The sequence below is a fragment of the Drosophila takahashii genome, chromosome 3L (genome assembly GCF_030179915.1).
Source record: "Drosophila takahashii strain IR98-3 E-12201 chromosome 3L, DtakHiC1v2, whole genome shotgun sequence".
Classification (NCBI taxonomy): domain Eukaryota; kingdom Metazoa; phylum Arthropoda; class Insecta; order Diptera; family Drosophilidae; genus Drosophila; species Drosophila takahashii.
The window spans coordinates 1,739,166-1,761,946 of record NC_091680.1 but is presented as its reverse complement, the minus strand read 5'-3'; the positions used below and the strand labels follow the sequence as shown (position 1 = coordinate 1,761,946).

The window sequence follows — 22,781 nt, the reverse complement described above, 5'->3', positions numbered from 1 at the left end:
AACTTTGATATTCGAATTTTCTCTCGCTTTTCGTTTGTTTTGTATTGTTTGGTTTGCTGAGAGCTTGCATCTCAATTTGTGTTTTGTTTATGCCCGGTTCTCTGTTTTAAGAACTTTTCAATCAGCTGATACAGGTGGTCCATCGTTTAATCTGATTATTCACTTGATATCTTGTGGGATAATTATAGTTTTAAACGTTTGATTTATGAAAATATTAATTCCTTATCATTCCTTGTTTATTTTTCATAATTTAATCTTTAAATTTATGGAATTGAACTATCTCTATTTTAGTTTGTGTCAAGTTCTTTGTTTGTTTTTATGTTCTTATCTTCTTGCTTATCAAAAATCGATTAGAGTCCAGTTAAACTTGAGTACCCTACACCTTTGTAACTTAAGATAAGAGCTGCAACTGAGACTATTTTTAAACTATTTTATTTTAGCAAAATGTCGATAGCTTTAATCAACATTCAGTTGCCGGAAGGAGCCCTGCAGACCAAAGAGACTCTCGAAATCGACGGGTTGACCCACTCGGAGGCTCTCATCGGTGCCGTATTGCTTCTCCTCCTCCCAGTAGTTTCTGTAGGCCAGAACACGCTGTTCCCACTCCTTGATGAGCTCCGGAATGGAACCGTTCTCACCGCCATACTCCACAGGCAAATACTTTTTGGGGATTTCGTTGTAGAGAGCCTCCCATTTGCTTCCATGGACGTAGAGCTGGGGGTATAAGAGGTCTTGAATTATTTCTGAAATAAGTTTTTATAAACAGAATTTTAGTTACCCTTCCCTGCTGCTTCTTAGACATCATGGGCTTGATCATATTAAAGATGGTCTCAAATCCATTGGGTGTGTTAATAAAATGAATACCCTGAGGACGAAGTGGTAGAGCTTCTTCCTGAAAAACAGTCATCTTCTTGGCAAAAGAGGGAGTCATCTGGAGGAAGTGACCAGTGGTGACATTGGAAAGATCCAAAATGGATATCAGACCATTCACAATAGCCACATCATCTTCATCCAGCATAATCTGCTGCATAAGACCACCAGCTCTATTAACCTCCTGAAAGGTGTATTTACTCGGATCATAAGATGCCATGCGAATCATGGCCAAACGAGGGCCATTGTCGTTAAGAGGACGTGGCAGAATAACTATAGTTCTAAAGGAAAAAGATTAAGTTAGGGTTAAGGCGAGATTAAGTGAGAGTTAGGTTAAAAACTCACCCTAGTTTAAAAATATCCAACAGCTTCTCCACATCCACATTATGACCCAGATAAAACTCGGGGTATTTGGTTCTCAAAGTGTAGAATCTATCGATCTTGGCCTTGGTCCTCTCCAAACTGAATTTGCAGCCTCTTAAAAAGTTCACCAAAAACTGATCATCTGTGCGGGCCTTCAGATGAGGTTGCTGCTTAATCCAATCCCTCAGAGCGGCTATATCATCATCCAACTTTTTGGGAACCTCATTCAGCTTATCGATGGCAGTTTTCTGGAGCTCGGGGCTCAGTGGACGGATGGTCGGCATCTCGTTGGTCTCTCCTAAACGGTCAATGAACGAATGTTGATTTTTTAGCCCAGCATTTGTGCAATTCAAGTTGGAATCGATAAGCTATCGCCTGAAATGTTGATAACCATATAGTAAAGTAGTCGCCAAGAAGTAGAGCTTATCAAAAGCATTTATTATGGGTTTATGGCTTAGATGAGTTAACAGGTATTTTAACCGATTCAGTCGATGACCAACTGGCGAAAAGAGCCATCCAGACCAAAGTGACTTTCTTCGGGTTTTAAATTTGAGGGTTCCTCGCGCAACTTGTCATTGGTTCCAAAATGCTGACAGTCTTGAAAGTAGCTGCGGTATTTAAGGAGTTTAGCTTCCATCTCGGTTGTAATATCCTTCATGGTTCCTTTAGTACCTCCATATTCTATAGGAAGATAGTGCTTGGGGATTCTATCGAAAATGGCCTCGGGATCGGAACTAACTGAAACCTAGAAATATAGGAGTTATGAGGATTGATTGTAGAAAAATTTAATAGTATTCCTACCCTCTCTTTGATTTTTCCCGGAAACCATCCAAGCAAGGCTTTAAAGCCCGTCTCAAATGACTTGGGCACATTGATGAAATGGATTCCCTTTTGACGCGTTGGCATCGCCTCATCCGCATAGGCGGAAAATTTGCTTAAAAGTTGAGGTTGAAGGGCAAACAGATTCGCACCCGTCACTCCAGTCATATCCATGATCTCCAGGTAACCACTAACCGAGGCATTATCATCCTCCAGCATCATGATCTCGCCGAACATGGAACCCACTCGTATGATATCCTGGAACTTGAACTTGTTGATGTCATAGGAACCCGCTCTTATGATAGTCACAGCTGGTCCAGTATCCTCCTTATCGAGAGGAATGCGCAATATAACTCTAAAAGGATAAAGAAAATATAAGAAGAGTTTCAAGATCTCAAAGGGTTTTATAGTATTTACCCCATTTGAATAATCTCCAGCACCTGAGGATCATCAGCCAAACGATGTTCGTTGAAAACCTCTGGAATAACCGCTTGCAAACTGTAGAATCGATCGATCTTTTGCTTGGCCTTCTCCAAGCTAAATTTCGATCCCCTTAGAAAACTGAGCAGAAACTGATCCTCCAGACAGGCACAGATATGCGGTTGCTTCTGCAGCCATTCCTTCAGGGTGGCTATATCCGATTCCACTCGACTTGGAACCTCGTTTAGCTCCTCGATGGCCACCTTTTGCAGAGCCGCCGGTAAAGGTCTTATGGGATTAGAACTTCCACTCATTCTCAGTAGCGCTATCAGCTGCAGACTAACCCAGAAATATTAAACACTTCACTCCGACAATGCACTTCTAAATGGTCGAGACCATAATAATATTCAAAGCAACAAGCGATAAGTTTCGACTAATCTGACTAGCGATTAGCGGGGCTATTGGAAAAGTTTTAAAGTAGTAGGATAGGATCTAAAATCTATTAGCGGTTTTATACTTTGATACTTACTTTAGTAAAATATTTTGTTTTAAATTTTATTTTATTTAATGAGAGATTATTTAAATAAAGGTTGTATGGACCGATTTCATATATTTATTTCACATTGAGAAATCCACTTAACTACAAGTTAACTTTCTCTGACAGATAACTTGGCATTGAGAAATCCACTTAACTACAGGTTAACTTTCTCTGACAGATAACTTTACCTTGAGAAAATCTATTTAAATTATCAATAAGATCGTTCCATTATAACCCTGTTGCCCACATGCGGGTTAATATAGACTCTTTATCTCTAAGCACACACAATTCCACAAATCGTTATAGATAAAGTTCGTCTGCGTCGGCTGCCGGTTTGCACAAAACAACCCGTATCTCTTTAGTTTAAGAACTTTATTCAAAGAAAATGAATCAATTAGGCTAGACATGAACTACGGAACTAATACTTATCAACTAGATACCCGGTTGAAGCTGCCACCGTAACTAAAACTAGTCTGGTTCGCAGTTATCTCGAGATGTGTTGCATAAGAAACGTGTTAATCATATAATGGATAGCTTTAGATGTTCTATAAATAGATGTTCTATATACCTAGGAGTGTGGATTGTGTTTATTGCACAGGAGATTAAGTTCTTTCTGGAGTATCGTGGTTAGTAGAGACCGGAGGGCAGATCCGTGACCTTGGACATGGATCCCTGGGTGTGGGAACGCGATCGCATGGTCGGTTGTCCTCCAAAACCCGCGGAGTGATCATGCATCCTCATGGCCAGATTGCTGGTGAAGTAGATCTGCTGATTGCTCCTCGACTTTTCCCTTCCAATCGCCGCTTCATTGAGAGCTTCGGGATGAGCGGAGGCGAAAGCGGCCTCCAGTCGCTCCACATTCTTCGTGACCCTCCTCGCCTGCAGGGCAGCCGAGATGTCCGGCTTGGGATACTTCTGCGGGGTGTTCATCCCGGTCATAAAGAAGACCCCATTGAATTGTTGAGCTGGGGGCGTGGGAGGCGGTGGCGCCGGAGCCTTGACCTTCACCGGGTGATGGGGAATCGGAATAACTGGAGCCATATCCTGGGCACTTTTCCTCAAGGCCTGCATCGTGGGATCGTGTTCATCGTGCCGCGCATTCATGATCACATCTAGTAACTCCCGATTTGTGCTGGCATTGTAAGCAGTTGCCGTGGCATTAGCCTCTGGCATATCGGGAGTAGGGGACTCCATTTGATAGGCCGCCGGTTGATCCGTTTCGGGAGCATCGTAGTCCACCTCATCGAAGAAGCTCTGCATGGCGGCCAGGCGCTCGGCGGCCGCAGGATCTCCTGGTTGATGCAGGACCATCCCATAATCCGAACCCTCCTGATCGGAGCAGTCCGTACGGGCAACCAGGTGAGCCAAGGATCGGGATTTCCTGGGAGGCTGTGGTACTATATTAACTGGTACTATATCCTTCTCCACCGAGCGATGGTGTCGCATCTTGGAATGGGTACTGCTGATCTGCTTCTCCGCCTCGCTAACTATATTATCCAGTTCCTCAATCACATCCTCTATGGTGGCCGCATCATCTTCATCCTCCTGCTCCTCCTTTGGCTGCTTTACCACCTTTCGCGACTGCTTCGCCTTGGAGGGCAGGACCAAAATGGGCACAGGACTCAGGGAGGCACCCGTTTCCGAGCTGCTAATCCCCTCATCCTCGTGCTCCGAGCTGCTCTGTTTGTTCTTCTTCGGGGGAGCAACCTGGCGGGGAAGGGCCACTGGCTGGTGATGGCCAGAGGATGGGGAATCCACTGGTTTGAACTTGGACTGCTGCTGCTGCTGGTTGCCCTGCAGGCGGAAGATCTCGCGCTGGAGCTCCGCACAGCGTTCCTGGAGCCGCCGCTCCATGGAGGTCAGCACGGCCTTCTCCTCGTGCAAGATCTGCACTCTCCTTTCGAGGATCACCATCTGGCTGCGCACGCGCTCCGCATCCCTGGCCTGGGTGATCATCTGATCCACATCTATGTGGAGTTCATTGAACCGCTTCACCTCGATCTTCAGGGCATCCAGCCAGGGGGATGAGGAGGAGATGGTCCTGGCCAAAGTGCTGGCATCCAAGCCCGCCTGGAAGAGCTCTGCCTGGATGTACAGACGCTGCTGAATGCTCACCGCGCTCTCAATGAAGGTGTTGAGAAATCTATAGGGGATTATAATTATTTAGTAATATATATTTATTATTTCTGTAGAGGATTCGCCGTACTTGACACCCGCACACTGCAGCTCCCCGGATCCTCCTCCACTATTCAGGATCCCCACCAGCAGGCGAAACCTCACCGGTTCACTGCATCGCAATCGCAACGTGGACATGGCATCCGAAACGGCTGTGTGTCCCGCCGAGGCAATCTTCTGACCACCACTGCCTCCCCCGAAAGGCTGACGATCGCAGGCGGAGGCGAGCAACTGGAGGGCCAGAATGCGAGCTCGGATGCCCTGACCAGTGGCCGAGGAAGCCAGGGGCATGAGACCCACCGGTGTGTTTCCCAAACGGGCTATGGCATCCAGGGATCGCGAACTACAGATGCTGAGACATTGCCTGAAAAAGGATTATGAAAAGGGATTACTCTCTAAAACAATGAGGATTATTAGTGGCTTCCAACTCACAGGCAGGACAGCTCATCCAGCAGAGCTCTTCGTTGATAGCTCTGTGGATTCCTGGTCATGGCCAGGGAACTACTGGCTCCTGGCATCGGAGCTGGGCCATTGCTGGCCTGGGCCATTTGAATGGCGCGCAGGACCTCCAGCAAGTGGCTGATGCCATCCGCAGGAGTGCCCACAAACTCTTGAACGAAGCTATAAGGAAAAATGTTATAAGGAAAGGAAATAGATGGGTTAATCTATGATGATTACCTGGGAAAGGAAACCCTTAAATCAGCCCTCAGCTTGGTGAGCAAATCTGTGATGGAGCCAAACTGACGCAGGGACATCTCTCTATCATTTTCTGGCGGAGCAGGAATGGGAGATCTACAGGGTTAAAAAAGAAAGTATTATTTAGCCTTCTGTATTGCTTAGTTGGATCTCTATTACTTGTACTCCGAGTGTTTGGCTGGCAGGGTGGCCGATCTGGAGGCCTCTTCCTTGGCACTCAAACCCGTGCTCACATCGTAGATGGTCAGCTTCTTGGCCGAACTGCTGGCCTTGATGAACTTCCTCAGCGAGTGCACATAGTCCTCGGGATTGTAGACAGGCGGTCGCTGGTTTTCCTGTTAGTCATATTATTTAAATGATTATTTACGAATTTCGGTTTTTTGTTTTAGTTTTTTAAGTTCAACCGTTTTTGCTACAGTTTCAACCTGCCTTTTTTTAGGCGGCTGTTTTTTTTAGTAGTTAAGGTGGGAGATACATATAAAACTTCCATTTTTTTATGTTTTTCGCGAATTTTTTAACCAATAAGGGATTGTTCTGGGATTTCGTAACTTGGCATTTTGATTACATTGTTCTTATATAATTTTAACCAATTATTTATTTTATTTTTTATCTTTTAAAATGGCGGCCGTGGAAATTGTTTTGTCAGGTTAGGTTTAAAAATGTTTGTGATCTTTTTAAAAAGGTATTCTACCAATTTAAGAACCAAAAAAAGGAAATTTCTTGTTTTGTATGTATCTTTTCCCTTAAATGATTATTTACGAAATTCGGTTTTTTGTTTAAGATTTCTACATTCAGCCGTTTTTACTACAGTTTCAACCTGCCTTTTTTTAAGGCCACTCTTTTATATATTTGTAAAGATGACTTACCTTGCTGAATACTGGCGCCTGGGGCCAACTCTGCTCAGAGCCGCCTATCTTGTAGGAGGCCAGGGATCCATTGAGACTGCTCGCTCCGCACTTGTTCGTCCCCGAGCTATTGGATCCGTTGGTCTTTTGTGCTGCCACCTGACTACTTTGACCCTGGCCAGCCATTTCGCAGACACTGGGAGCCATCTGGTGTCGCTGCAGTGTCGATGTGTCGCTGCGTTAATTGGAAATGGGAAAACCAATCGGGGTGGAGTCAATTAATGTACGTGCTTGACATGGGAGAACTTGAATTTGCATATATATAGGAGGTATATAAAAAAAAGTGGTCGGTAGCTGGGAGTTTGGGTCGCCACCACGTAACGCACCGGAAAAACAAGCCGTTAAGTTTATTGAACATTTCGAGCCAAGGCTTATCGCCAGTTGGATTTGGAGTTGAAGTTAAGGTGGTTTCTGTGGTCTCGGGACAGGTGCTTTTGCATATATCCGCTGTCAACGACACCCAGATCGCAAAAGAGGTGTCTGTTTGTCTGGCATGTGGGCTGCAGGCCTGTTTCCTAGTCATCTGACAACTAAGCGATCCAATCGAATCTGTGACAGTCGCTAAATTTGTTTTTTTGCCTTCAATGCGTAGATAAAATATAATGAAAATTTGCATTTTAATGTGCTAGAAATAAAGACACTTTCACTGATCATCACTGCAGTTCCCTCTCCCAAAGACCGAGTACCGTTAAACCACAATGACGGGGTTAACGGTTCATATATGGTGGCTATGCTATGCAAATCCCATAGGCCATTGTGTTCGGCTGGTTATGACGTGCCCATCTCAGGTGGGTTACCTCAACTCATAGCAACTCAACTGCGGTATCAATCAGTTCCAATCAGTCACGTACCGCCGATGCTCAGTTATGCCGACGAGTGGGTCTGATTTGATTCTTTCGTCAGGTGTGTGTGGATGAGGCTCTGAGTGTCAGTGCTCCAAGTCGGAGGCTATGGAGTGCTGCCTGATTACTATACAAATGCGGTTCCCACAGCAGCCCAGACAACAACTCTTCGATCAATGTCAGCAGCCATTGGCCGCAGACAGGAGAAACTCAAATCTCAACGGCGGCAGCTGCGAACCGTGTTGAAAGATCACTCAAAACAGAAGGAGGCGGGGTGCGAGCTCTCAAATTTGCATAAATCAATTTGTGAGACAGAAATTGAAAACTGAACTGCTCCACAAAACTGGAATTGATAAGCCGTGAAATGGCACCCCGGGCTAATGGCTTCGAAAAGAGTGCTCTCCATTAGTTGCAATAGATGTCCGAGCGATTTTATTTGGACCACTCAGCCAGGGTCATTAATAGAAAAGTTTTTCATGGTTTTTAATAAAATGTTTAAGGAGGAAAATCAAAGATCTCTAAGAAATCCTAGTGCTCAATTAACTTATTCCTAGTTATTTACTCAAAAATAGATATTTTAGAGTGCTTGGTTTTCAAAGATACTTCTACGGCGCTATAATTCCCAACTGGTTCTAGTTTTTAGTTCTAGATTTTTGAGGCTTAATTAATTATATTAAAGAGGAAAAATAGAAGATATCTAAAAAATCCTAGTGCTCAAATGAGTTATCCCCCTCAAAAAATAAGATTTTGGTCTACTTATTTTTAAAAAATACTTCTACGACTCTATAATTCCCAACTGGTTCTAGTCATCTTTAATGCTTACTACTCCATTTAAAAGTGGTCAATGATTCGGGTTTATATGCAATCGTTTTATTCGTGATCAAAATCAGTTTAGAAGCACTCATCGATGGACGGCAACCAACCGCTGCAGTAGTGCCAGACGGCCCAGGCGGACCATCCCTGCTGACTGAGGACCTTCTGGGCACAACGAACGGAGTTGGTGATGTCATCGCTCAACAGGGCATTGCAACTGAGTCCACACTCGTTGTAGGAGAAGCGACCATCGGCCTGGCACCAGTACAGATCGTTGATCTGGAAGATTCCGTAGTCGTTGGAGCCATCGGAGTTGGCAGGTCCCACCACCCAGGTGCGGTAGTCAGACTCGTGCTGGGCAATGCAGGTCCACTTGTCCAGTTGGTCACGAGGAACTCCCAGGTTGGACATCTCCCTGGCCAGGGAGCAACGGTCCAAGGTGCGTCCTCCCATCGCAGGAGCGGCAATAGCTGCCAGAGCCACCAGAGCAAAGAAAGCCTTCATGTTGAATAGTTAGAAAAAAACTGTCTAAATAAGTGAGCTTCTAGCTTGGGTATTTATGGAAAATCATTCCTCCAACATTCCTACGCCTATCAGCTGATAGTCCCTTCTTGAGTTCTGAAGTTCTGATTTCGAACACTCAAAGATAGAACCATAATTAAAAAGCCACAAGTCTCAAGATTTAAATAATTCATTGAGAGCCAAAACAACTAAAAATAAAACAAAGTATTTTATCAGCAAAATGGGTACATCAAAAGGTTTAATCTCAAATAATACAAATAAACCTTTCTCTAAAAAATGCAGCATAGTTTTAGGCTAGCATATTAAGCGAAACCACCGGGATTTTAACTGATGATAAGTTATTATCAATTACCTTGAATGTCCGGTGTCTACAAAAATATAGTTAATGTTTGGGTTTTTCAGGTTCATTGATCTAGATTGAAAGTTAAACCCCCGGGGCGCATTAAGTTGATAAGAATAAATCAAGTTCAAGAAAAAAGAAAGCGTCAACAATTCGACAAAAAATTTATAAACAAACGCGATAAAAATCAATTGCGAATATGCCAGCATACTTAAGTTGCAATCTATTTCTTATAATTTATTCTTTTATCTTTATAAGTCGAATAGGCAATTTTAATATCGCAGTCACCACTTAGACTATTATTTTACTCTGCCAAGAACAAGGTTCACTTGCCTCCTTTTTTGTAGAGCTTTCAATGTAAGTTAAAACCTTTTCGAATATTTTAAAAGGGTTTTATTATAAAATCAAGATCAAGTCTTTAAAATAATGGTTCGGGTTCACCAAAAGCATTCTTACATTGTTTAAATGCAGGTCCTTGACTGATCGAGAAATATTGTTTGAATAGGATTTTTATGCAAAAAGAACATTATTGAATGTTATATCATCCGAATAGAATTAGATATTTATTAAAATTGCTTATTGCTAAGAAAAATAATTTTAAACCGACTTAATATGCACAGTTGTGCGATTTTTTTTTGAGTTTTTTTTTTACCAGTTATAAATGGGTAAATTGAATAGTTGGAAAGTGTGTAACAGGTAGAAGAAAGTAGAAGTACATATGTGTATTTTGCATCAGGATCACCAGATGAGTCGATCCAGTCGTGTCCGTCTGTTTGTCCGTATTTTTGTCCGTCTGTTTGTCCGTATGAACGCTGAGATCTCGGAAACCATAAAAGCTGGAAGGTTGGGATTTGGCTTGCAAAGCATTTCCGAACTGCCTTTGACAACTTCATATTCAGTGGGCTTAGGAAATAGCTCTGTCCGATTTCAGCGCCACTCAGATCGATGAACTGCCCCGTACAAATTAGTCACATAAATGAAAGATAAAATCTCATTCCATTACAAGCCCACCACTCTTTTAAAATAGTAAAGAATCAGATAAAGTTGTGTAAATGCAATATTTTTGTAATTCGTGGTCAAAATCAGTTTAGAAGCACTCATCGATGGACGGCAACCATCCGCTGCAGTAGTGCCAAACAGCCCAGGCTCCCCATCCCTGCTGACTCAGGACCTTCTGGGCGCAACGCACCGAGTTGGTAATGTCATCGCTCAACAGGGCATTGCAACTCAGGCCACACTCGTTGTAGGAGAAGCGACCATCGGCCTGGCACCAGTAGAGATCGTTGATCTGGAAGATACCGTAGTCGTTGGATCCGTCAGAGTTGGCCGGTCCCACCACCCAGGTGCGGTAGTCAGACTCGTGCTGGGCAATGCAGGTCCACTTGTCCAGCTGGTCACGGGGAACGCCCAGGTCGGACATCTCACGGGCCAGGGAGCAACGATCGAGGGTGCGTCCTCCCATCGCAGGAGCGGCAATAGCTGCCAGAGCCACCAGAGCAAAGAAAGCCTTCATGTTGATTGGTTTGAACAAAACTGTTTGACTTGTTCTAGTTCTGCCCTGGGTATTTATGCAAAATTAGAATACCACCTGTTGGGCTATCAGCCTTTTGGCTTAGAGCACTCAAAGATAGAAATACAATTAGGGTTAACTGATTTGAATATTTCATTGAGGAGCAAAACAACTTTATCAGCGGAACGAGTACATCAGAGGGTTCCATCTCAAAGAATACAAAAGAACTTCTAAGCCCAAAAATGCTGCATAGTTTTAGGCTTTCCGAGGTCACAGAGCTTTCGACTGATAAGACACCATTACTATCACCTTGAAAGTAAGGTGTTAACCATATATTTCGTCATCGTTGAAGTTCATTGAATGCAGGAGAAAGGTAGAGACCTCGGCGCGCCTTCAAACTGATTAGCATAATTGCTGTTATATCAACAATGACGATGAAGTGGCTTAGAAGGGGCCTCCCATTTAGTTTGGGTAGCCCGAAAAACACAAGAGATAGAGCTGTGGAACCGCCCAAGTGGTAATCCAGATGATTAATCATCACATAAACCAGACCGAAAAACCGAAAAGACCGGGGGGCTAATAGCTGCAGTCAAGTGGAGCTGTTTCGCCATTAAACCTGCGATTCCAAAGCTCCAACTTCAAAGTCGGACATTAAACTTGTGGATGGGAATTCGCGTCTGGGGCGCAGAAAAGAAAGAGCATTGCAATTTCCAGACTCGAATACCTCGAATGCCGCACAATGAATAACGTTGAATAATTAGCCCCCACATGCAACCCCACCAACCGAGTTGCGTGAGCAGGGAGACCATCGCACAATACAATGCCTACTATATTAGAGATAAATATTTCGAATAGCTGATGGAAGACTTCGGACTCGAGACAGGTAACTTCAACCGAATGGATCTCTTACGCACAAAGAGCTGAGATACGATTTTATTCCCATTCAATGCGTAGATTGTCTGCTCGAGTGTGAAGAAACTGAAGATACTGCCATATCTGAAAGCTAAACGCTTCCGTATTTATTTTGGGGGGTACGAGTACTTGAATTGTCTCTGTTAAGTAGGGAGATTATTTGTTTTCAAGAGGTAACGTTGTAAACAAAAGAAAGGTTAGCAAAAATAATCTGAAGATAAGTAACTGTTAAATCTGATTGTTTCATTTTATTTTAAGTAATTTCTCAAGATCAATTCAGATCATCAGGTTAAGATAACCCTTACTTATTTCCAAAACAAAAAAATGAAACGTAATTGGATTTCTTAACTGTTTGATCTCATGAAATTTGAAAATCTCGAATATATTTTTTTTGGGGCATTTAGTTTATGGAACATTTAACTTTATGGAAGACTGAATTTAACCGCCGACATTGTATGAGAAAGAGCCACCTTATTTGCCCCTCTAATGATGGGTAAATAATACTGATTGCTCTTTCCAATTAAATAGTTCTACAATGTTGACTCAACTGCGACGACTTTAAAGCTCTTTCTTGGGTATAAATATTTCGAGACTGCAGATCGAATAATCAGTAAATAATTGCAATCAATTGTGAGATCAAGATGAAAGCCTTCCTAGTGATTTTTGCCTTGGCTCTGGCAGCAGTAGCCACCAAAGCCCGAACGATGGATAGATGTTCCCTGGCCAGGGAGATGTCCAATCTGGGGGTTCCCCGGGATCAGCTGGCCAGGTGGACCTGCATTGCCCAGCACGAGAGTTCCTATCGCACAGGAGTCGTGGGTCCAGCCAACTCGAATGGATCCAATGATTATGGCATCTTCCAGATCAACAACAAGTACTGGTGTAAACCTGCAGATGGTCGCTTTTCCTATAACGAGTGTGGATTGAGTTGCAACGCCCTGTTGACCGATAATATCACCAACTCAGTGAGATGCGCCCAAAAGGTTCTGAGACAACAGGGATGGACCGCCTGGTCCACCTGGAAGTACTGCAGCGGAACCCTGCCCTCGATCAATAGTTGCTTCTAAAATCTGAATATATTTCAGTGATTGTGCTAGTCCCAAAAAAAAGTATTTTCTGTATCCGCCCTAATCAAAAAATTCTAAAATTTACTTCCCAATAAACACAAGTGTTTCTATAAACTGCTTACCAAATATTTTAAAAATTATATAAAGTTTCTATGTATGTTCTTCATTTATTTTTCCCAATAATGAAGACTGTTGAAGTTCTATAACTCGAAGTTTCCTTAATAGATAGATAGATAGTTGATGGTTTCTTATTAAATACGGCAATGTAAGATTTTCAGGAGCATTAAAAAGAAATATAAAAAAAGTGGTGGAAAAGTCCTCAGAGAAAATATTTTCTGTTTTGAAAAAACACAGATTAATATTTAATTATAATATGAACTGTAAATTATTTTCCCAAAGAACCTAACTTCCTTTCTAAAGAGCTAGAGACATCATAGCCATTTGTTTTACCATTCGGAAAATGGTATTTAATATAATACGATTTATCTTGAATTTATTGATTTATTTAAAATTTCTTATATTTAAGCCCACATTTTTCCCTCGTGCATTTGACTGGCGATCTCTTTGCAATTGCAAAACTGTCTCCAAATGGAAATAGGAGAGCCTTTTTGGCTCGACGGGCGGCGTCGAAAAGTGAAATTTTATATAATGGCCCCACACATAACAGAGTCATTATGACAGTTGGCCTGGCCAAAGCGGCCTGAAATCTATTAGACATTACTAACTGCCTCACTCTTGGCCAGCAAAAAGCACGCAGCTAGTAAATGGCAAAATGGCTGGTAAACAAGTTAATTTAATTTCCAGGCATAAAACAAATTACGTATGAAAAGTCGCCGTTATCGTGGCGTTTATTTTATCATCATCATGCCTCCGCCAAGATGGTATATATTTTTATATGTCTCATTGAAGACATAAAAACTTAATGTCTCTAGTGGCAAGTGCCAACGGACTTTGGCTTGGATTGAAAACAATTTCGATTCAATTACATCTAAGGCAGAGCGGAGAAGCGAGACATGATGTAGGTCTATGGGATTGCCATTTGCGGCTAATCGCTGGAGATCAACTTTGCCATTTAGAGTTCGTTTAGGCTGGGCAAAAAAAAAGAAATAACAGAGAAAAAGGCAAAGACCAGTACGAGTTATAGAGCCTAGAGCCTAATGTATTAATTTGTAGCGCTATTCTCAAGGGTGTCGGTTGAATGACATTCCTTGAATTGGATTAGAAACGCCATATACCATCTACCTTGGTTTTTCTTTTTATTTTCTCTCTACTTAATCGTTCTGCTGTCCAGACTTTCCCATTCAAAGGCGTGTTCTCCGCGGAAAACACCATTTCGGACAGCTCTTAAAATTAAGAAGAATTAAAAAGATTCCAAGGAAATCTGGGGAAAAGTTTCTCTTCTCTGGTCTCGTGTTAAAGCGAACACCTTGCCAAATTGTTACACAAGCTGGCAAAACACACGAAAAATAAAAAACTACAAAAAAGATATATGGCCAAGATCTGAGCATCTGGAACCCGGTCTTTGGGATCGGATGTGGGTTTACCTCAGTGTTTTTCGCTGACGATGATGCCAGAGATTAAGTCACCGCTGACAGGCAAAAGTTCTCATGGCAGTTCCATTTCTTTTCGCCATTTGCATTTCTGTTTGTTGTTTGTTGTGTGCCATTTGTCTCTGGCCTGAAATTTACCCACACTCACCCCGAATCCGAAAAAGAGAGATAAAACTATTAGGAGAATTTAGCAACCGACAAAGCCGGAGAGAAATGTGGCCACTTTTCAGCTGTCAGAGATCTCTCCAAAGAGATTCGTTAGAGATTTCCCAAGGCTGTCAGCTCCCTTGAGCTACGAGTCGAGATTTCAGATTCGAGATCGCATCGCCCATCGCCGACTTTTGTCATCTTTTTGATTGTCGACCGGATAGTGCACTCAGAGAAATAAATCTTTAAAAAATATTACAAATTAGCCTTATAACATTTTACTTTTCTCAAAGCAAAGAAAGCTTTTCGTTTGTCAAGAAAATATATTTCTTTAAATTTAACATAGTTTGTGCATTTGTATAAGAAATGTGTAAAAAATAATTTCATCTCATAAGGAATAATATTTTTCAGAAACATCGCATTAAATACATTTCATAGAAATAAGAGCTACAAAAATCACTTGGATTTTGAAATATTTTACAAAGGTGTCTAAAAGTATGCAAGAAAATATCTTAAACCTGAAATTTTGATTCCCTTTGATTTTGGTTCCTTTTTTTATTGCACAATTTTAGACACCTTTAAAAAATATATTTCAAAAAACCCTTTTTTAGGTAATTTAAATTCGTGTGAAAATTAGTTTTTAAACATTATTTTCCTGACTGCTACTAATTTTTTCCCCAGTGTACTGCCCGACTGTCATGCTTGACGGCTTCGCGCTTGACTCCAAATTAAAATGGTTTTCTTCAGTGGGTTTTGTTGTTTTTGGGCAAAGATTTTCCACCGCTCATTATAGTTTTCACTGGGACTTTTTCGGCCTGCCCGCCCGAGGTTATGTATCGGCATCAGCGGGCCCCAGCTGTCAAATAATATAATTAGGGTTTATGTTGTCGTTGAAACTATATCGCAGCGGGGTCTTTGAGTCTCTGGAGCTTGCCTTTTGACACAGTTGCGTCGAGAGAAATGATTATAATTTGTGAGCCGAGTTTGTGACGGGTAATTGATGCCGAAAGTGGCTCAAACCGGGGGCCAAAACAACAAGTGTCACTGGGGTTTTACGACGCAGTTGGCCTGCCATTGACAATGGGCAGCTGAAGATCATGTTAAGTTAACCGGGCGGAAAAATAAGTAATACTATAGGATTGTGCAATGTGCAGCCAGGGACTGAGCATCCACAGCAGACTCACCATACTTGGAAATCACAATGTCACATGTCTTCTGGGTAATCAGATCCTGTCCAGCTTTCTAGCAGAACATTCCAGATCACTCAAGCGATCCCCGGCAATCTCGTCCACACACTGTTGACTCCGCTAAACGGGGAAGCCAACTGCGACGAACAGACTTTGACTTCTTCTCTATTTTTTTGTTTTTAGGAGTATATCAAGGAACTCGTGCGCTGATAAAAGTAAACCCCCGTCGGTTTATAGAGATATCCCGTATCGGTCTAAGCGATTTGTATAATTTGAGGCATCGGTTCCATGTGTCCATTTGCCAAGTGGAAAATTGTCTGAGTCTGGAGATATGTCGGCTTGAGGGGCACCATTGATAATTTAATTACGCTGGGTTATCTCAAATGAAAATCACATGAATTGCTAAATTTTGGTTGGTTTTTGGACAGCCCATTTCCAGATTTTCAGACTTTCTAGTATCGGTAAATAAATCTGAGATTTCTAGGGGGTTTTTTAAAGTCCTTTTGCAAATCATTTGCTGATATGTATAATTTTGTAATTATAATAATCCAGATTTCAGACTTTCTACTATCGGTCAATAAATCGAGGATTTTTAGGGGGTTATTTAAAGTTATTTAAGCATCTAATTTCCTATTTACTCTATTATTTTACCCTTAGAATTTTAATTAAAAATAATAAATAACAAAAAATAAATAAAAAAATATAACAATGTTGTTTAATTTTTGTTTTACATTTATTTTAAACTTTCTCCTAACTAAACTTAATATAATTACTAATCATTTGGCATAGAACTTTGTTTCTTGGCTTGCGTATTTTCCATTTATGACCTATTTTATCTTCAAGATTAATCATTTGGATCTTTAGTTAGTACCTCTTCAGAACTTCTACTTATCACCTCTATCACCTTTATGAATCTTTTGGCCATTCAGTAAGCACACCACCAGAAGTTCGCACTTCCTTAAAGATATTCATTAAAATCAGCCACATTTTGTTCTCCAGTAACCCGTTTCCCAAGCTGCCCTTCTCCTCCAATTCCTGCAATCTGTCATCTCCGGCTCCTCAGACCAATTAGATGGGCCACAAACCAAGTGTAAACCAACGTTGGTTGTACTTGGTTATCTGTGGACCATCATAACTTAACGCTACAGTGACTTCGAAGCAATTGTTTTAGCCTGACCCACGCAATGTCGCTCCCGAGGGCTAACCTCAACCTGCGGGGCAATTACTTATGCATTTCCACTCCCGACTTGTGCTAATGTGCTCAGATTATAGGAAACACTCTTTGCCAGGGGTCTTCTATAAGGTAAGCCCCTTCCCTTTCCCCTTAGAGGAAACCAGGAATGGTACGAGTATAATTTTCCGGTCTTTGGTTTCCTGCTTTGTTTTAGCCTGTTCCTCAGACGACGATCAATCCCACAGCACTTTACTTGGTAGAGGGTCTTTGTCTTCCGTTTTCACTTCCTTTAGACAAACACTCTAAACTCAACGTTCCCGTTCTGAGAAGTCAAGATGCCCAGCCAAAGTACGTTTATCACCCGAGTGGAAGACAGGGGCTACTTGTATAATTTATTGCCCACTGTGCTGGTCAGTGGCTACATTAAGAATTCATTGACCGGTCCAACACAAAGTCATCGGCCTGTGGAAAGGCGAATCGGAATAGGAATCAGAAGTGGAAGGGTAGAGAAGCTGCGGCTCTTTCTTCGATTTTCTCCCATTTCGATTTAGAAAGTGTGTGGAGAAAGAGAAGTAACCAAAGAATCTTGTAACCCATGGAAATTCAAAGAACTGTTAGGTTTTGATAATGAAAAACAAACAAACATAACTTTTAAATTACCTAATATATCAAGACCTAATATCACTTTAATCCAACAGAAACAAGTTAAATCTGGAGATTATATCCATGTTGTAAAAACCCAATTTTTCATGGTCTTAAGAGACTAATTCCCAGAAATATAAAAGAACATAAAAGATCTTTAAATTAAATCGATAGTTTATTGACAGTCAAGTTGGGATCAAAAGAGAGCTTAGAAGCAGCTGTCGATGGATGGCAACCATCCGCTGCAGTAGTGCCAGGTGGACCAGGCGGACCATCCCTGCTGGCTGAGGACCTTCTGGGCACAACGGACGGAGTGGGTGATGTCGTCTGTGATCAGGGCATTGCAACTGAGTCCACACTCGTTGTAGGAGAAGCGACCGCTGGGAGGAGCACACCAGTAGTAGTTGTTGATCTGGAAGATGCCGTAGTCGTTGGATCCGTTGTAGTTCTCGGGACCCACGACTCCAGTGCGGTAGGAGCTCTCGTGCTCGGCAATGCAGGTCCAGCGGGCCAATTGGTCACGGGGAACACCCAAGTTGGACATCTCCCTGGCCAAGGAACAACGGTCCATGGTGCGACCGAAGGCAGGAGCGGCCAAAGCCAGAGCAACCAGAACGATGAAGGCCTTCATGTTTACAATTTACAGAAAACTGATGCCTAACTCAAAAATTCTTGCGCTTTTATAGGACGAGGAACGAACTAAATCGCAGATAAGCAATTAAAGCCCTTCAATTTATCAATGAAAATAACTGGAAAAATCCCCGAACCTCTTATAAGCGTGCCTTCTTTGCGAGTATCTTATCAATATGTTTTGGTATATGCCAATTTAATAAAGTAAAGTTTTTCTCATAAGCATATATGCTTAATATATTGTAAAGTCACTTGGAATTTTGTCATTTCTTGTATGAATTTTACTAAAATTTTACTACTTATAACTATTTTTCGGATGATTGAAACAGAGATTTATTTGTATTTTGTTTATTTTACAAACGAGAAAATACTGCGTAATAACATATCTGTTGATTTAATCAGGACTAGACCCTTATTGAAAAAGGTAGAGCCATATCAGCCTTCAAGTGCGAGATAATTCCATTATCACTGTAGAATTTTGCTATAAAAGCTCAGGCCGTTGACCATTCAACATCAGTTTCTGTAAATTGTAAACATGAAGGCCTTTATCGTTCTGGTTGCTCTGGCTTTGGCCGCTCCTGCCTTCGGTCGCACCATGGACCGTTGCTCCCTGGCCAGGGAGATGTCCAACTTGGGTGTTCCCCGTGACCAATTGGCCCGCTGGACCTGCATTGCCGAGCACGAGAGCTCCTACCGCACCGGAGTGGTGGGTCCCGAGAACTACAACGGATCCAACGACTACGGCATCTTCCAGATCAACAACTACTACTGGTGTGCTCCTCCCAGCGGTCGCTTCTCCTACAACGAGTGTGGTCTCAGCTGCAACGCTCTTATCACAGATGACATCACCAACTCCGTCCGTTGTGCCCAGAAGGTCCTGAGTCAGCAGGGATGGTCCGCCTGGTCCACCTGGCACTACTGCAGCGGATGGTTGCCATCCATCGACAGCTGCTTCTAAGCTCTCTTCCGATCCTAACTTGACTGTCAATAAACTATCAATTTAAACTAAAGATCTTGCTTGTTCTTTTGGATTTCTGGGAATTAATCTCTTAAGACCATGATATATGGGATCATTAAAAGTCATGCCTCTTGGGTTTCTCTTAAATTTAATAGTTGACTTTAATTGCTTCCCATAAGTTTATACTCCTTGGGTTTATCTTAATAGTTGTAATCTGATATTTCTTCGTTTCTGATTTGAAGTAAAGATGATTCAAGGAAGAAATGCTTTGTTGATCTTTCGATTTTCACTTTCTCCCAGCAGAAAACCAAAATCCGAACCCAAGGCAATGAGATTCCAATCGACAAATAATTGCAAAACGTGTACAAAATTATGTATTTGTTTTCGTGGACGCCCCAGGCTTTGAGTCATTTCTATAATCGCTATGACATTATGGTTTTTTGAGCTTAGCAGTTGTCGTTTCAAGTACCCAAGACGGAAGTTTGCCTCGGAGCCTTTTATATTTAAATTTAAAATTATGATTGTCGCATTCTGCGCTCAAGAGACACCAGTTTGACTGGTTTGCTTTGGTTTGGCAGTCAGTCAAAAGACAAGTCCAAGTTGAATGGAATTATAATGAATTTGCCTAGGTGGGGTTATTTCTTGACTTTGACCCGCTGACAGTTGGCGCTACGAGTTTACTTTCTTTTGGGAAAAACGTTGCAAAAAGCTATCAGCTAATTTTATGGCAAACCGATGCTTTTGGCTTTGTTTGTTTTAAAAATGTTTCTTTTTTGGCGCATATATTTGTGGTTTTTTTTTTTTTGGTAGAGCAACACTTTCAAGTTGATTAGCAAACTCCAATAAAATTCTATTCACAAACTTAGAAAGTGAACCTTTGACAGAGTCATTAATCGTAAAGATCAACTTGGTATATTTATGGGTATAAAGGAGAAAATATTTGGAGAAATTTAAAGTGAGATCTGGAATGATTTTTATAGGAAATAAATTTAAGAGGTCTATAAATCGAAGTATTATAAATAAATTGTAAAATAGTACTATAACCATGCGCTAAAACATGGGCGGATGAGAAGTGAAAGGAAATGTGGTATTCAAGAAGTATGCAACCTAAAAATATATATCGTTCCTGGCACTGTCTGTAACCTAAACTAACTTCCAAGTTTTCAGCTATAATAAAACTGTCTAACCTTTTAAAAATTAAAAAAAAATAAAGATCTTAGAAGTTAATTTTGAGGAAATATTAATATTTAGAATGAAGATCAGCTTAGAAACGGAAAGTGGGTAGCGTTTTTCTAGGTCGTTATTACCTTAACCCACAGATCCTCACAATGTTACTATCTCAAGTATCAACCGACTACTTTCCTTATCGCAAGTGCACACGAGACTTTTAATAACCGGCCATTCAAAAGTGGCCAGACCCTCAGACTCCTCCATCTACAGCACTTATCAGCTACTACTAAATGGTCTGAAGCCGCTCCTTTTGAAAAAACATAAGAGCATGACCATTTCGTTTAACCAGATTAGCCTCATCTCAAAACCCAGACCCTTGGGTTTTTAGAGCAAGTTGTATTAATTGTTAGTGTTTTCAAGCCATTAACCTTGTTAGCATCTCCGCTACCTTTGAAGTGGGCAATTACAGAGGGTCTTCAGTGGGCAGAAGCTCTACTTCGGAGTGAGCTGTATCTAGGTATTGGAAGCCTCGGAGCCCCGAAGACCTGAAAGAACTCCATTTGGTGCGGACTCGGTTTATTTATCTGCTGTAACGGGCGTGCGTTCAATCGTAAAACCACTGGCTCTTCAAGAGACCCCAAGGCTACCACACATCATCAGCAGTCACAACAACTTGGTTGCACATTGCTTTCTCGATTGGATGGAGTTGGTTGGAGTTGGTTGGACTCAAGTACCGACTCTATCTTGAAGTCTGACTAACGACCACAAGTATGCAAACTGCGGGCTGTTACATTAACCCCATTTGCAACTCAAGAGAGGAGGAGGAGGGGCCTTTAGCGGTACTCCTGGGGGTTACGAGTGGGCCTAAATCTCCAGGCAAGTGAAGAAAATACATTTGTGCAATGCCAAGAAAGTTGTTAACCTTTCGCGTGTGGCTAAAAGCAAAGACAAATGACAAAAGGCTACTGTAGAGTTATTTATTTTTTTTCCAAGAGCTCTCCAGCCTCCCAGCGTGACCTTCTTAGCCTCCCCATGAATTATAGATGAATTCATAAATTAATGCTAATTTGTGTAGCGAGTGGAGCTCTCAACTCCGAGATGAGTTGTCGATTCTTTTGTCGGTGGAGAGCATCACACTATCACTTTTACTTTTTGCTGATTTATTGAATCGCCGCTGAATAACTAATGGCTTTTCTCTATCCCCCCGAAAAGTGTGTCACCTAACAGTTCTGGCCAAGAAGAATTTTCTGACTAGACCTCATTGCATATGCATGAGTTAGTTCGCCTTGGAACTTTTTGTGCCTGTGGAACTCACAATCGACCCAGGCCAATTAAACCTCATTTCCATACAGCTCGTCGCTAATTGTCCAGCCAAACTTTGAGTCGAGAACTGTTAGGATAATGGCCAAGAATCCAAGAGTCTCCAAAGATAAGACTTAGCTGTACTTCCCCGCGGTTAAACGGTTCTCCAAGCCAATTACAATCGAATGAGATAAAAAATGGCCAACGTCAGTGGAATTTGTAAACAAACTTTGGTGATAAGAACCCTTTGGCTCCCTATCAACCAATTTTCATCGCCAAATGAAGAGCCATTGACAGGCCAATATGCTTATCACCTAATCACCACTCAAGTGCTTCTATGCTCCGTGTGATAAGGTTCCTTTCGAATCGTATAAAAGCCTCCATTGCGAGGACCTCACCATCAGTTTACCTTGGTATTCAAATCATCATGAAGGCCTTCATCGTTCTGGTTGCTTTGGCTTGTGCCGCCCCAGCTTTCGGTCGCACCATGGACCGTTGCTCTTTGGCCAGGGAGATGTCCAACCTGGGCGTTCCCCGCGATCAGCTGGACAAGTGGACCTGCATTGCCGAGCACGAGAGCTCCTACCGCACTGGAGTGGTTGGCCCTGAGAACTACAACGGATCCAACGACTACGGCATCTTCCAGATCAACGACTACTACTGGTGTGCTCCTCCCAGTGGACGTTTCTCCTACAACGAGTGTGGCCTGAGTTGCAATGCCCTGTTGAGCGATGACATTACCAACTCGGTGCGTTGTGCCCAGAAGGTCCTGAGTCAGCAGGGATGGTCCGCCTGGTCCACCTGGCACTACTGCAGTGGATGGTTGCCGTCCATCGATGAGTGCTTCTAAACCGATTTTGATACGAAATAAAATGATTGCATAAAACTATACTCTTTGGTTTTTTACCCTTTTGGAACTCGTATATTCTCAGAAAACTTTGTAAAGTTACTCTGAAACCTAAAAAAGACTCTACCCCGTCCAAAAAAAAACCGAATATCACCACCTTTCTAGTTCCTTGACACATGACTTCTTATTGCCTGCTCTAAAAAACCTAAAAAAGACTCTACCCCATCCAAGAAAAAACTAAATATCACCATCTTTCTATCTCCTTGATGTAGGACTTCTTATTGCCTGTTGGTACACTCAACTCGTATTACCAACTAAATACTTAACTTCAGTGTATCACAGATCACTGATAAAACCCATCCCTTGAATCATTAGAGAAAAG

At 42.0% G+C, this 22,781-nt stretch overlaps 9 protein-coding genes across 10 annotated transcripts in view; 3 read left to right on the top strand and 6 right to left on the bottom strand.

Annotated features, from left to right (window-relative positions):
• Positions 1-240: 240 nt before the first annotated feature.
• Positions 241-1,518, bottom strand: LOC108054666 (alpha-tocopherol transfer protein). The gene is made up of 3 exons (XM_017137711.3): positions 1,216-1,518; positions 779-1,151; positions 241-714 (listed from the first exon to the last, which is right to left on the bottom strand). The coding sequence occupies exons 1-3, from the start codon at positions 1,515-1,517 to the stop codon at positions 457-459; spliced, it is 933 nt and encodes a 310-aa protein (XP_016993200.3). The 5' UTR covers position 1,518; the 3' UTR covers positions 241-456.
• Positions 1,519-1,717: 199 nt separating this feature from the next.
• Positions 1,718-2,874, bottom strand: LOC108054665 (alpha-tocopherol transfer protein). The gene is made up of 3 exons (XM_017137710.3): positions 2,470-2,874; positions 2,035-2,407; positions 1,718-1,978 (listed from the first exon to the last, which is right to left on the bottom strand). The coding sequence occupies exons 1-3, from the start codon at positions 2,784-2,786 to the stop codon at positions 1,718-1,720; spliced, it is 951 nt and encodes a 316-aa protein (XP_016993199.3). The 5' UTR covers positions 2,787-2,874.
• A 512-nt stretch (positions 2,875-3,386) lies between these two features.
• Positions 3,387-22,781, bottom strand: part of mwh (multiple wing hairs) — a 32,260-nt gene continuing 12,865 nt past the window's right edge. Inside the window, exons 4-9 of one of the 2 annotated variants that reach the window (XM_017137706.3) lie at positions 6,748-6,961; positions 6,041-6,216; positions 5,864-5,977; positions 5,618-5,806; positions 5,217-5,549; positions 3,387-5,153 (exon numbers count right to left, since the gene is read on the bottom strand). In XM_017137706.3, the coding sequence (XP_016993195.3) occupies positions 3,638-5,153; positions 5,217-5,549; positions 5,618-5,806; positions 5,864-5,977; positions 6,041-6,216; positions 6,748-6,961 (2,542 nt within the window). In that variant the 3' untranslated portion in view covers positions 3,387-3,637. The remainder of the gene's footprint in view (positions 5,154-5,216; positions 5,550-5,617; positions 5,807-5,863; positions 5,978-6,040; positions 6,217-6,747; positions 6,962-22,781) is intronic. The other variant, XM_070215629.1, reaches the window with a different exon arrangement.
• Positions 8,492-8,945, bottom strand: LOC108054668 (lysozyme S-like). The gene has a single exon (XM_017137715.3). It carries the CDS (start codon positions 8,943-8,945, stop codon positions 8,520-8,522), a length of 426 nt encoding a protein of 141 aa, XP_016993204.2. The 3' UTR covers positions 8,492-8,519.
• On the bottom strand, positions 10,299-10,852 carry LOC108054670 (lysozyme S). Its single transcript, XM_017137717.3, has one exon. It carries the CDS (start codon positions 10,814-10,816, stop codon positions 10,391-10,393), a length of 426 nt encoding a protein of 141 aa, XP_016993206.1. The 5' UTR covers positions 10,817-10,852; the 3' UTR covers positions 10,299-10,390.
• LysP (Lysozyme P) lies at positions 12,341-12,906 on the top strand. The gene has a single exon (XM_017137716.3). The coding sequence runs from the start codon at positions 12,367-12,369 to the stop codon at positions 12,790-12,792; it is 426 nt and encodes a 141-aa protein (XP_016993205.2). The 5' UTR covers positions 12,341-12,366; the 3' UTR covers positions 12,793-12,906.
• Positions 17,655-18,130, bottom strand: LOC108054672 (lysozyme E). Its single transcript, XM_017137719.3, has one exon. It carries the CDS (start codon positions 18,121-18,123, stop codon positions 17,701-17,703), a length of 423 nt encoding a protein of 140 aa, XP_016993208.2. The 5' UTR covers positions 18,124-18,130; the 3' UTR covers positions 17,655-17,700.
• LOC123003058 (lysozyme D-like) lies at positions 18,628-19,132 on the top strand. The gene has a single exon (XM_044394411.2). It carries the CDS (start codon positions 18,658-18,660, stop codon positions 19,078-19,080), a length of 423 nt encoding a protein of 140 aa, XP_044250346.1. The 5' UTR covers positions 18,628-18,657; the 3' UTR covers positions 19,081-19,132.
• Positions 21,940-22,443, top strand: LOC108054667 (lysozyme A/C). The gene has a single exon (XM_017137714.3). The coding sequence runs from the start codon at positions 21,980-21,982 to the stop codon at positions 22,400-22,402; it is 423 nt and encodes a 140-aa protein (XP_016993203.3). The 5' UTR covers positions 21,940-21,979; the 3' UTR covers positions 22,403-22,443.